The sequence below is a fragment of the Epinephelus lanceolatus genome, chromosome 13 (assembly GCF_041903045.1).
Source record: "Epinephelus lanceolatus isolate andai-2023 chromosome 13, ASM4190304v1, whole genome shotgun sequence".
NCBI classification, from domain to species: domain Eukaryota; kingdom Metazoa; phylum Chordata; class Actinopteri; order Perciformes; family Serranidae; genus Epinephelus; species Epinephelus lanceolatus.
The window spans coordinates 33402996-33416450 of NC_135746.1; the positions used below are offsets into that span (position 1 = coordinate 33402996).

Genomic DNA, 13455 nt, shown 5'->3' on the forward strand with positions numbered 1-13455 from the left:
ATCAGATGCCCAAACCACTTTAACTGGCCCCTTTTGATGCAAAGAAGCAGCAGCTCTACTCTGAACTCGCTCCAGATGAGCTCCCTCCTAAGCTCCTCACCCCATCTCTAAGGCTGAGCCCAGTCACCCTACAGAGGAAACTCATGTTGGCTGCTTGTATTTGCAATCTCATTCTTTCAAGCACTACCGAAAGCTCATGACCATAGGTGAGGGTTGTGATATAGCACCTGCATCACTGCTGATGCTGCACCAAACCGCCTATCCATCTCATGCTTCAGTTTACTCTTGTGAACAAGACCCCGAGACTCTTGAACTCCCTTGCTGGGGCAGTAATGCTCTCCCAACCCAAAGGGAGCAATCAATTCCGGGAAAGAACCATGGCCACAGACTTCGAGGTACTGTCTCTCGCCCGACCGCTTCACACTCTGTGGGCTGTAAACCGCCCCAGTGCGTGCTGGAGGTCACAGTGTGATGAAGCCAACAGAATAACATCATCTGCAAAAAGCAGATCCCTAACTTGACTCTTATTTTGGAAATTAATTTTGAAATTGATTTCGACATGTTATGTTGTACTGTAAAATGCTTGAGTTTTCATAGCCCTGCGAATCTCATATTGTAAATACAAAATACAGTGTTTGAACATTTATAAACATGCTTATGTGTGACAGGTTGATCTGCAAGGTAACAGACACATCACATGATTGATAATTGCATTTTGGTGTCCTAAAATTCCTCTAACAATTAGTGTGGGTTGGTGAGACATAGGTCTTTTTCATAGAAAACATTTAGACATGTCAGAGTAGGAAAAGCACAAATGTAAATTAACTATTGATTAATAGTGGCTGAATACCATTTAGCTGCTTTGATTTCAGGTATTGTGCATGATGGCACACTGTCAAAGTGTCATGGCTTACTGGGACAGCAGAGCCATCGTTAATGTTATCAGTAACAGCAGTGCTTTCCTTACTACTAAAACCAGTAAAAAGTAAATATTTTTGACGTGAAAATGACCTATCGTGTGCATTGTAACAAAGCTAGCACTGTCAGAAACTGATGCACAGCAGTTCCACGGGGTGTTAAAATAGGGAAGCAACAGAACAGTGACAGTGCTACAGCCATTGCCATATCTGTATTCTGTACAGTGAATCAGCATCATGCTGTGTAACAATCTGTTCTGGTATAGAAAATCCACTCACTGAATATTATGTTGTTGTCTCCTATATTCTCTTCAGAGACCTGCTGTGGGATTACTTCCATGTGTTCTGAAGTGCAGGCCTGGTACAAGGTGAGTTACTGTAACTCTTTTACAACAGAGCACATGGGTTATTGTGGTAATGCAGATGGATATATAGACTGTAGTTAGTATGGTACTATACGTAGTAGTCCAGTATTTTGAATCATGAGATTGAGTCTTTCAATGATGAGTTTTTTGTAAATGTGAAATCCTTTTTACTAGGAATGTTATCTACCAAAAGTAAGCTATGCTCAGAAACATTCTTGGCATGATTGCATTCTTTTGATGGAGTGACACTTATTGATCTGAGCAGTGTGGCTTTCAGATGCAGTGTTCACACTTGAGCTGTTTCTATTTCAGGTTTAGTAGATTGGAGAAAATGGATAAAATCACAGAAGAGATCAGTTGGCTAACTGAGAGAGAGCTTACCTCGCCACTCTCCCCCAAGCGACCAAGGATGGATTACACAATGACAAACAACCACAGTGGGCAGAGCAGGTTTGACTTCCCAGAGCTTTTGACATCTCAGAAAACCATTGACTCCCCATCATCAACCAGTGCCTTGATGAAGAAGGAACGTGAGAATACTGAAGATGAAAAACCTCATGAGCAACTGCAAGACAGTAAATTAATTGTCACCTCTGTTACTAAGCTAAATGCGTCACACATTGACAATGAACACACAGGATCATCTCAAGTCTGTTTTATCGGTGCTGAGAGATGCTTTCTACCTCTGGTGAAAGATGAGCAGCCTCCAGTTACTGCAACTGATGAACACAGCTCATACCCAGTAGATGATGCAGGTGGGGCACTAGCAGAGTCTCACACTTCAAAAGACGCCAGCGCTGACACGTCCAGTCACTCTGATTGCAAACAGCCTGGAAAATCACTTGAAGACAAGCCCCCTGTTGGTTACAGTCTTCCTGCTGGAAATGAGGAGGATAGGAGACAGGTGCAAAATAGTGTCAGTCAAATCGAACCATTCATCCTTAGTTCAGGTGATGAGGGGGTCAGATGTCAGCCTGATTGCACTTATGAAGATGCACTATGTGACACAGGTTTCTGCAATACATTCGTCCAATCTGCAGAAGTTGAAGAGAGTAATCAGAGGAAAGAGAAGGATGGATTTTGTGAGAATACCCTTTTCAGCAAGGAAGAGGGTAACAATCTCATATGTTCCACAGATTATGTAGACTATAAATCATTCCACTCAAACCCTGAAGAGCAACCCTCTGGGAACTTGGCAGAAGGTGTAAAAAATGAGGAATTACAGATTTGTGAAAATGAAAATGTTGCTGTCTGTGATGGGGAAACAAAAGGCCAAGTCAATGAGAATGAGATGAGCAAAAGCTTCATCTCGTCTGCTGCTGAATGCGTTGAGGGATCAATTGTTTCTCATGATGTGGTATTGGCCAGAAATATTGCAATGAAAAGCGGGAGTCTCGAAGCTGACGGCTTCTATGGGGCAAAAGGAGAGCATGCTGCTGGCAAGATGATAGCCACAGCTCCGAGTGAAACGGCTGATCACACAACAGAGCCTCCGATGCCTGCAAGAATCAGTCAAGCGCCTGCTGAAGGAGATAATGATGCGAGCCCTTTCAGTGTAATTGACCCTGCAATGTGGAGTGAAACTGACAGGAAGGCTGAAGAGAACCACCGTAACTCAGAGAGCACTGCAGGTGTAGAATTATCTCCATCAGTAAAAGTCTCCGAGATGGAAACACCTCTGCCACTCTGTTCTGACGTCCGGCTATCACAGGAGGTTTCAGTTCCTGACCAGACCGGACGGTTTAATCACCAAAGCAAAACAGAGCAGTGCAAAGATGAAAAAGAGGAGTCATGGCAGTCACACACAGAGCCACAGGCTTGTTCCGTCACCACTAACGAAACACACAACAAGACTGGCAACAAAGGCAGCTGTCATTGGAGATCCAGTCTCAGCAGTAGTCCATGCAGGCTAGCAAAGCCTTCTCCTGCAGGGGATGGAAGACAAGAAAGCCATGATACTGTGGGACATGAGTTGAAAGAGCAGGATCAGTCTGGCTGCTTTCCTGTCAGTCCTAACCACCCGGAGATGCAGGAAGTTGAATATTTACAGACTGAAATTGCCAGAATTGCAGGGGCAACTGAGATAAGAGAAAGAGAAGAAATGACAAGTTCTGAAGAAGAAATAGGAGCTGATGAACATGGGAAATTAGAAAACTTGTCAGACTCAGAGGAAAAACTGCCACCACAAAATCAAAAACACACAGAAGATGCAACTGAAATATCAACTGGTGATTGTGACAAATTATCACATAGAGATGATGAATTGGAGATTAACCTTGAATGCTTGTCTGATGACTCATACAATGCTGTTATTTCAATAAAGGAAGGGACAACAGAGGAGAAGGAAAGAAAAGAAGAGGCAGGTGGTGAAGAAGAAATGGATGTGCATGGTAACTCTGAGATATTAGTGAAATCTGAGGATGATCATCAGCCACAAAGTCAACAGAAAGGAGACATGACTGAGGAATCCATCAGTGAATGTTCAGAGGGCAACATGTGTAGAAGTGGCCACAAATCAACTGTACTAGGTCAACATGAACAAGAAAACAAACTCAGTTGTTTCTCCGATTGCCACCACAGAGCCGAGACATTCATGGCTGAAAATAAAGATGACCTTTTGGCTGTCACGTTTCCCCCAACAAGTGATGCAGTTGTGCCTGGCCCACATGAATTACTCCATTCACAAAATGCTGACAAACCCACAGCCCTTAACTGTAATGACAGATTTTCCCCAGTGCCATCTGCCTTCACTTTTAACAACAGTGTGCCGAGGGGGTTTGACACGTTTGAAAGGATCCAGCTCACACTAGATGATGATGATGCTGGCCTTAGCAACAGCCCTCTCCTCACCAGCCTGCCCGGGCAGCTTTTGAAATCACCCCAGCGACAAGTTTACGACTGCATGCCAGAGGCAGAGAGCAATGAGCACAACAAGGTACCAGAAGAGGAGGAGGAAGAGGAGGTAGAAAGATTTGAGTGTCACACTGAGAACATGGCTAAGGGATTTCTAAGCAGCGATACCAGTTGTAATGAACTCCCCAACTTTATCTTAGCAGCAAATGTTCTTGCTCTTGGACAGCCAGAGCTACAGCCTAACTGTGAATCATCTTATAATTCTTCTGAGTGCTTCCAGGGTAACTTAAACCCAAAGTCGATGTCCTCCACTGTTTCCTCTAAGAGCAACGGACCAGCCTCTGATGTGAACGACAGCCCAGAGTTTGAGATGAAAAAACAATTTGACATGGTCTTGAAAGAGCTGAACTTGTTTTTTGATATCAGTAGAAATGATTTTGCAAGCGACAGTAGAGCATCGTCACCTGAGCGATTTAGTAGTATAATTGAAGCTTTGGAGGGCAACACTACAAACTGCAAAGAACATTTCAGCAGCCCAGAACTGGGACGCCCATCATCAGGTAAACTGCAAACAACACAACTCTGCTTTTATGAATTCAGTCACATGAAGTAATTGAGGTTCAGATACCACAGTAAGCACCATTAGAAACATTCCCTTGACCATCCTGATTAACTAGCAATATTTCTTTCACAGATGTTACTGTAAGATTCATGTTTACTCTGCGTACTATCACTATGAACAGTATGTCCACCTCAGAAACCTTTCTGTTCATAACGAAGGTCATATTAAAGTAATAATATGCTAAAGGACATTTTATTCTTAGTGCTGCTGACGAGCAATGTGACGGTAGGGATTTTATCTTACAGCAGTGAAAAAGCAACGTATCACTGTGGTTTGGCAGTTTACCATCAGTGCCTACATGCCTGTATCATCACTGCTCTGCATTTTTATAAGCTATGATGATCTGATCATATCATATCACTCACCTGCATCCAGGAGTAGTCTCTCTCCCTCTTCCTTTCCTTGCAGTTCTTCTACTCATACAACTGAGGTTACACCCAGTAACTGCAGTAATTAATGGCAGAATGTTACCTGCAGAAACACTGTTTTTGCAACTTCAGTAAAAGAGACTGTTTTTTGTTTTTTTGTTTTTTGTTACAAACCAAATTATATCTCGTGACGTGTAACAAATTAGCCGTGGGCGTGAATTGAGCAAGGCTGCAGAGTGGTGACTGCAGACAGAGCCAAAGTAGTGCATTCTTCAATTCATTTATTATATCAGCTCCAAAACAAAAAGCAGCGATGACAAGGATGACCTCATCACTGCGGTAGCATCAGGTGATCGTGGTATTGCAATGATGGTTATGGTCACTGCCCGACTACTGAGTGTTGTATCGCCATCCAAACAATAATCACATCATAGAATATGCTGTAGTAGTACTGCAAAGATTTCACATTTAGGTTTGTTACCACAGATAGTTTATTCATTTAATTCATTATCCTTAATCGCTTAACCTAATCCGAGTCACAGAGGGGCTGGAGCCTCTCCCTGCTGACATTGGGCGAGAAGCGGGGTACACCCTGGATAGGTTGTCAGACTATGACAGGGCTGACACACCAGACAGACAACTGTTCACACTCACATTCACATCAAAGACTTCCTTTGTGTGTGTATCCAAATGCACAGTGCAAAAGATACTGAAACTGAAATAGTTATGTCAGCAAAAACAATAATTTGCCAGTCTCCTCTGGTAGCGTGGCAACCCTGATGGTCACAACAAGAGTCCAGAAATATTCCAGCAATGAAATATTCCAGCAATAAACCCCCCCATAACTCTTTGGCTTTTGTTCAAATTAAACAATGTGTTACAGTAATTAGTGAAGTCAAAGCCAGATATATATACTTTTGCACTGAACTGAGGCTGTACTTTGGGTGTAGGCTCTGCGTAGATGCATGCCCCATCCTTCAGTGGAGATAAAGCTTTTATTAACCGTTATTTCACAGATAAGAAAGAATAAATTGGGAAGACAATAAAGCCCCCACAAAATAGCATTTGAAGTCTTGTGTGTGATTTATCCCAGCTTCAAGACGTGTTCATGAGCAGTTTTTTCTCCAGTTTGGACAGACCCAGTTGAGCTGTTTCCTTCAGCTTTCAGTGTCAATACTACAAAAAGCTAATCAGCTGCTGGCCCTAGCCTCATTTCTAGCAAACAGATGGTATCGATCTTTTCATCTAACTCTCGGCAAGAAAGTGAATAAGCGTGTTCTCCATAATGTACTAACTGTTCTTTTAACCATCTGAGCTATGTAAACTACTGTATCTCGACACCATGCTGCCAAGGAAACAAGGGCATTTTTAAAAATTCTGTCTATATTTTCTGTTAAATTTCCTTATATTGAAAAACAATTGAGGTAATAGAAGTTGTGACTTATAGCGTTTATAAATGGAACCACTTCCTTTTGACTTTTCTGATGAAGTGAAGTGAAAATTCAAGCTCCCATAATTAGATTCAATATACAACACTGTGTAAAAGCATTGATAAGCTAAAGTTAGGTAATTAAATCGAGGACGACCACTAGACTCAGTCTTGTATAATATGACCATGAGACTTAAAAACAGACTTAAAGTTTTTTAATCCTTTTTATTGACACGGTGACTTTGTTCAAACACTGATGCTAGAAAAACATGAAACCACAGCTGTGTCCTAAAACATTCTGATCGCACTGTGTGTTGCATGTCTGTTGTTTAGATGCCAATGAAGACCACAGCCTGGAAATGTGTGGAGGTGATCCAGTGGTTTCTTTCACTTCTGGCAGCGGTGACGGCGAGCAGGAGGTGCCCCTTGGCAGCCAGCTGTGCCAAGAAACATCCATGTACACTGCAGAGGAACAACACAAAGGTTTATTTTCTTTTTCTAAAAAAAGACAAAAAACAAAAACAAAAAACAAAACTTGTATTCTATCTTCAAAAGAATCAATTATCATCAAGTGTCTCAGTAATTAGTGTTTATAACAAGGGTGAAATTAAATTTTGAGTAAAATAGTGGTTTGCTTTTTTTTTTTTTTTTACAAAAAAATGATGAATCTGGGGAAAAAAGCATTACACGGAAATTGTTTAATTACAGTTAACTGTGCTTTTATTCCATTATTTTCAGTGTTTCATGGTTTCATGTTTTTCCACAGTGTTGGGTGATAGACTTGAAAAGGCCAGCTAGGTTAATTCACTGGGGAATCACAATTACTTTTATTGATTTGTCTTTTCAAATTGACACAGCTTCCTGTCACGAATGTTCAAATATTCATTTCCCTTCCTCAGTAAGCTGCAGTGGAACGATAACACAGCCATGAATGCAAAAACATTGTTTAAGGGTAAACAGCACAACAAATAAGACAGAATTAGCCGGTCCCTCCTGACTGTCTCTGACTGTCAATATGTTCCTTTCAGAGCCCCGGGAGATGGATCAGAAGAGGAAAATGTGGTCTCCGTCCTTTGCGTGTCAACCATTCTTGGAACACCTGAGCCTCAGTGAGTTTCGTATCGTGGTGGCAGACAAAGACTGAAAAACCCCTGAGCATTTTATTGATTAAATGTGGATTTTGGAACAAGAGTCACATTTGTTTCAAGACTGAAAGAAGGGACACATATTGTCTTAATTGGTGCACAATGGCATGGATCAGTAATTGTATATCATTTTGGCTTTATTTGTTATTATATAGTGACATAGAACAAATTGAATAAACAAAAAGGTATGAACAGAGTGAGCATAGGAGCTGGTCTCCACTGCATTATGAACCCAAGTGTGTCTGCTGGGAGTTAAGTGAGCTGGCCCCTGAATATTTAAGAGGTGAGTGAGTCTAACAAGCTGCCTACCTGAAGATGCAATGTGTTCACCTTGTCAGTTTGAGGGAATAAATCAGTCTAATAGCATGGCTACTGTCTCTGCACATTGAGAAGCACTATGTTTATCTTGTCAGCTTTGGTAAGAAAGCTGAAAGCATCAGGAAAAGCAGTGTGTCTATTTTTCTTTGCAACCATTAGGAGGAAACAAAAGCCAAAATGTTCTGCGGAGCTTTAGGCCTGAACAAACACATATCCGATGCACCATGTAGAGGATGGAGGTTTCGATGCTGCCAGGCATGCAGAACTGGTACATACTGTGCTGTTATATCTTAGTGTTTTTTTGTGTGTGTACAGGACAGCTGGAGCAACCCAGGAGACTGGAGCCTCTGAGGACATGCACACGACCGATCCGGGTTGGACTCTCAAAGAGAGCTAAGACCAAACACCTACACCGCCCCCACCCATACAGATGAACATCAGAAATGCAGTGAAGGTGACAGGCAGGAGTGTTAATGAAGCTTTTCTTTGTTGCCATGTTCAACAACTGAGATGTTATTTTCTGATTCACAATATACGGCTAATGCTTCTCTTGTGCTAAAAACTCTTGGTTTTTGGCAAGTGGTTGTGGTTCCTGTACATTTTTACTGCCTCTTTATCGAGGGAAGGCTGAATCCACAAATTCAATGCCCTGTCGCATTTACAAATTTACATGCATCCTCTCATTTGGGGTTCCCATAAAATCATAGCCTGCTGCAGCAGCTAGGGAGTAAATGCCTTGCTAAAGAACACCCTGACAGTATTTATTGACAAATGAAAACCTGCTTCCTGGCCACATGTTCCCTGCTGGAAAGATATTCTAGTTTTAAGAATATCATCCCCAGTATTTATGTTTCTATCTATTTATATATTTATTCATTCATTTGCATTTGGGTTTTAAAAATGTTTACATCCTTGTTGGTCTTATTTATATACTACCTAAAAGTTAATATTTATATGAACTAGTTTTAAACATTGCTGCATAAATATATTGTTTAAAATACATCCACTTCTTATAGGTTTGTTACGTGTAATTGGTTCGATGTGTTTCACTGTAGGTGTATTAATACAGTGCGCTGCTTGTTCCTGTTATGTGTGGGTGTATTCAGTCAGGGTAAATCAGCTGAGTATGCTCTGTTACTGCTGTGCTCTGTTTTAACCATTAAATGGGTTCACGTGTACTGTATGCAACATATCCTTGAGCAGTTCTGTGGGAGGTTAGCTGGAGTTGAATTTCAAAATAGCCTGTTGTTCACTATTTTATTAAATAATACAAATGCATCTAAAATGTGTTTTTTCATCTATATAGCATGCGTGGCTCTACCTTTAGGCAAAACATAGATCCAAGCTTGTTATTTTGACAAACAAGTGGAGTTTATTCAGTTTTTGATGTTGTTCCATCACTTAGGAGAAGCGGTGATGCTCAACATTTGTCTCTGTCTAGTTTGTTTTTCAGCTGTGATTGAAAATCTACAGAAAAACTTACTGTTTGTTTCAACTCATAAGTTGGTCAGCTGAATGCACTCTTTACTGTGACAGAAGAACACATTTCAGTTTTAGTAACATCTTGCCATACTACCTGAACACAACATAACAATACATATTAATAAACAGATTACAAATTAGTACCACCATATCTTTAAACTCTTCTAAAAAAGCACTAAATGCTTATAGGCCCCCTCCATTGTTTGTCTTCTGTTTATGTCCCCTAAATGTGTCTGACCTTGACTATACTAACTTGTATCTCTGCAAATTTAACGCTTGAGAGGTGTTATCACATTCCTCTACTGAAGGGGTCGATGTCTGTGCATTTCTCCTAAAGTCTGAGATTCTAACATACACCAGGTACAAATTAGCGAATCCCAGGAAAATAAAGGAATGACCCGCCCTACTCTCCTTGTGATTGGCTAGTAACCATTACCTTCGTTGGTTGGATTGGTTAGGTTTAGGCAAGAGGAGTGAGATTGGTTCGGGTTAGGGTTAGGCACAGCAAGGCAGAGTAAGGCCGGCCATTCCTTTACAATCCTGGGATTCACAAATCGGCACACCGGGCAAACTAGACTAGTCACTAATATGAAAACCAATCGCTGTCTGATAAAGGACACATATCGGCGGGGAAACAGACTTTGACAGAACACTGGCCTGAAAATCAGTGCAAAGTGGACTTGTCAGTACAGAGAGCAGAGTTAGCATTAGCATAGTGAAAGTTTTGACAGCAAACATGTCTGATGTTTCTTCTGACCCTAACATCAGTCATTTTGATGCACACTGCTCTTTGACTGGTCAACCTAGCACGAGCATCACAGAGGAAAGCAAAAGCAGAACTTATCATGGTGGGCAGGTCGAAGGCCAGATCCAGAACTTCTCAATTAGAGAGAAAAGGTAGCTCTGCTTCCAGCTCCTTGTCAGAGTTTTGTTTTTTTTGTTGTTGTTTTTTTACTATTATGTGGGAAAACTATGTTGAGCAGTATTTAAGACATGTCTGGAGGGGGACTTTAAATGAAGTTTCCAATTACAACAGGTAGAGAGATACTGAGCTGATCATAACAGTGCTTGTCGTAGTGGTTGCAGGCAGAAGGGACACCTCAGCTCAAGTTATAACGATGAATGATATGAAGAGAGCTGTTTGGGTTTGTTTACCTGTCACCCTCAGCTCTCTATATGTGAAGCGAATAGGTTTGTTTTTATTCTTCAGTCAGGCTGCGGAACATATAGTGCATGTTGGAGACAGATCCAGTGAGCAGTAGCGAGGAAAAAATGACAACCTGACCACACCTGTTTAAATTATTACTATAGCTGTGTTGTCAGTGCTTTCTTTTCTTCTTTGTGTGCTAGTCAATGCAGCATTGTTCAAGAAATTAAAAACAGAAGATAAAACAAACTGAGGCCCTTCTAAGTATTTTGTGATCTGAAACTTGGCCTTGACTTCCTCTTTGCAAAGGCACACATTAGATAAACTAGAAATTACATCACACAGTTTGTTGTATAAACTGTAATTATGATTTTTCTCTTAAATCTAGCTCCAATTGTTCCCTTTTTGTTAGCAGGAGTCCCCCTCAGTGTATTTCATCAAAGCAATCTGACCATTGTTGTATTCACGGATGTTTTTCAGGACTCATTTTTCATGTCCTGATCACATCTCTGAATCAAAATGGTAGGATTTTATTTTAGTAAATATAACAGTTTTTTGGGGGAGCATTTTGTATCAATGAGCAAGGTGCCTCAGCTGGCAGACAGGCAAGTGAAAATCAAAAAGAAACAATGCCACGGTATGGCTTTCCAAAAATAATTGGATTCAGACGCTACACATTCAATCTGCCTTTTTAATCAGGCACAGTCTGTGAAGGCTGAGGGAGTTGAATTAGTTTTTTTTCCAGTTGATAATGACTTTGTTAGCACTAGTTGTGTCTGAGCGGTATTTGCCCAGTTTGTTTGCTGATTTTATTGCAGGGCTTAATCATCACATGGATATGGATATATTTCCTACCGTTTTTTTATCCCTACAACAATATCTATTATTCTAACAACTTAATGTTCCAGTCATTGTCTTTAACAAGATCAAGTTTACATCTGCAGTTACTGGAGCAGCATTTGATATCTTGATATTTCTCACTGATTACACACAGGCCAGAAATCTTTTGGTTTTAGTTACACTTCACTTGAAGTGCAGTGGAGTGTGTCACCTATGCACTATTCTTACATAATTGTCACATTTCAAAATTAAAGCATGACAAGGCATTCCCACACGAGGGTGGGAAATGAATTCCAGACAGTTTTACAAGTTAATGAACCAGACTATTATCATTAGGAAGTCTGTTCTCCTCTAAAAATGCACTTGGCCTAAATACTGAAGGTACATTTGAAAATAGACTTTGGTGAATTTGGAACACAATACAGTTCATAATAACTCAGTTTGTAAGTCGGTCTTTTAAGAGACTGCCTATATGATTGTTTTCTAAACTTTTTATATTTATAGAATTTTATTATTAGTTATTACTATGAAATAAAAAATGTCTTTACCTCATAAAATGTTCTTGAGGCTTTCAATTATTTTTAACTCTCTTGACCTTCACACAGTCCCATTTATGAATATTTTAATTTTTACACAATGTAATGTGTCTCTGATTAATTAGAAACACATTAAATGAGGGACTGAAATGGAAAGTGTTGCAGTAATGGACGTAGCCAGTTTGACATCACCCATTGGTTTCATAACTGCCATTATGAAGCTTCAAGTTTGGCACTTTTGGGCCATCTTGGTTTTTTGGAGCCAGAAGTGACCACATTTTGATGAGAGGGTGGAGCTGACTCATAGACTGTGTTGACAGTCCGTGTACTTCGCGGCCATTCATTTTTCATTTCGAAATAACAAATTGAAACACGGAAAACCAACCATTATCCGTTTTTTGTTTTGAAATGACCAAAGGAAAAAGGAAAAAAACGATCCGTCTCCCATTTTTTATTTGATAATAAAGAAAAGAAAAACGGAAAACGAATCGTTATCCATTATCCGTTATCTGATTTAATTTGGGAATTTTAAAAAAAAACCCTGTGGGAAACTCCTTTCTCACGGACCGTTGACGCCTTGCAGACAGCCTGTCAATCAAAGTGCCCACGCCCTTATATATGCATAACTTAGCCAAATAAAATGTAAACAGGTGAATATAAATTTCAGCCTCCATACAGTTTTCATGAATGGGGAATTAGCTAATTAGCCCTAAAGTGGACATTCAGAGTACTGCAGTTTTTGGCACTTAAGTGTTGGCCTCATTTTTTTCCTGGAGGTTGCATCTTGTTGGGAACACGTGCGGAAGGCAGAGCCTCATGTGGCAAAGTTCCACAATAGGGAGAGCTAAATGTTAACGTAACACCTCATAATCAAGATAACTTGACATTGAAAACGTGACCATGCTAGCAGCTCTCTTAGGCTGTACTGAGGTGTAGTGGTGCTTTGAGCTAAATGCTAATGTTAGTATGCTAATGTGCTCACAATAACAATGCTAACATGTTGATGTTTAGCTTAGATTAGTGTGTTAGTGTGTGTAGTGTCAGAACAGTAGTGTGTTAGTAGGCTTCATTTACTATTAAGCACCATCACAGTTTGTACAAAATCCCATGACAATCCATCCAATAGTTGTTGAGATATTTCAGTGTGGACCAAAGTGGTGGACCGATAGGCTGGAATTGCTATCCGATTAGCCAGGTCATTAGCTTAAAATACAAGGATGTGCGTGATTGTTTTTGTTATTGTACGTAAAACTCTTATTTTCCATTTGTTGCTTATCAAGGCAACGATGTGCAGTTGGGCTGAGATGTGTTATGATGTAAACGATGACCCTGGTCCATGTTCCAGCAATAATGTTGGCAGTGAAAATCATTTTTTTAACTGATGTGAATCTCAATTTTCTTTTCCCTTCTACTTCAGATGTGATGTTAGGTTC

At 40.4% G+C, this 13455-nt stretch overlaps 1 protein-coding gene across 1 annotated transcript; it reads left to right on the forward strand.

The window, feature by feature from the left end:
* The first annotated feature begins 1255 nt into the window (after positions 1–1255).
* On the forward strand, positions 1256–9231 carry LOC117271207 (uncharacterized). Its single transcript, XM_033649341.2, has 5 exons — positions 1256–1285; positions 1595–4695; positions 6888–7037; positions 7583–7663; positions 8333–9231. The coding sequence occupies exons 2-5, from the start codon at positions 1614–1616 to the stop codon at positions 8449–8451; spliced, it is 3432 nt and encodes a 1143-aa protein (XP_033505232.2). The 5' UTR covers positions 1256–1285; positions 1595–1613; the 3' UTR covers positions 8452–9231.
* The last annotated feature ends 4224 nt before the right edge of the window (positions 9232–13455 follow it).

Coding starts and splice junctions, on each gene's coding strand:
- LOC117271207 (XM_033649341.2), top strand. CDS start 1,614: ATGGATAAAATCACAGAAGAGATCAGTTGGCTAACTGAGAGAGAGCTT. Junction 4,696..6,887: donor ACTGGGACGCCCATCATCAG/GTAAACTGCAAA, acceptor TCTGTTGTTTAG/ATGCCAATGAAGACCACAGC. Junction 7,038..7,582: donor TGCAGAGGAACAACACAAAG/GTTTATTTTCTT, acceptor TGTTCCTTTCAG/AGCCCCGGGAGATGGATCAG.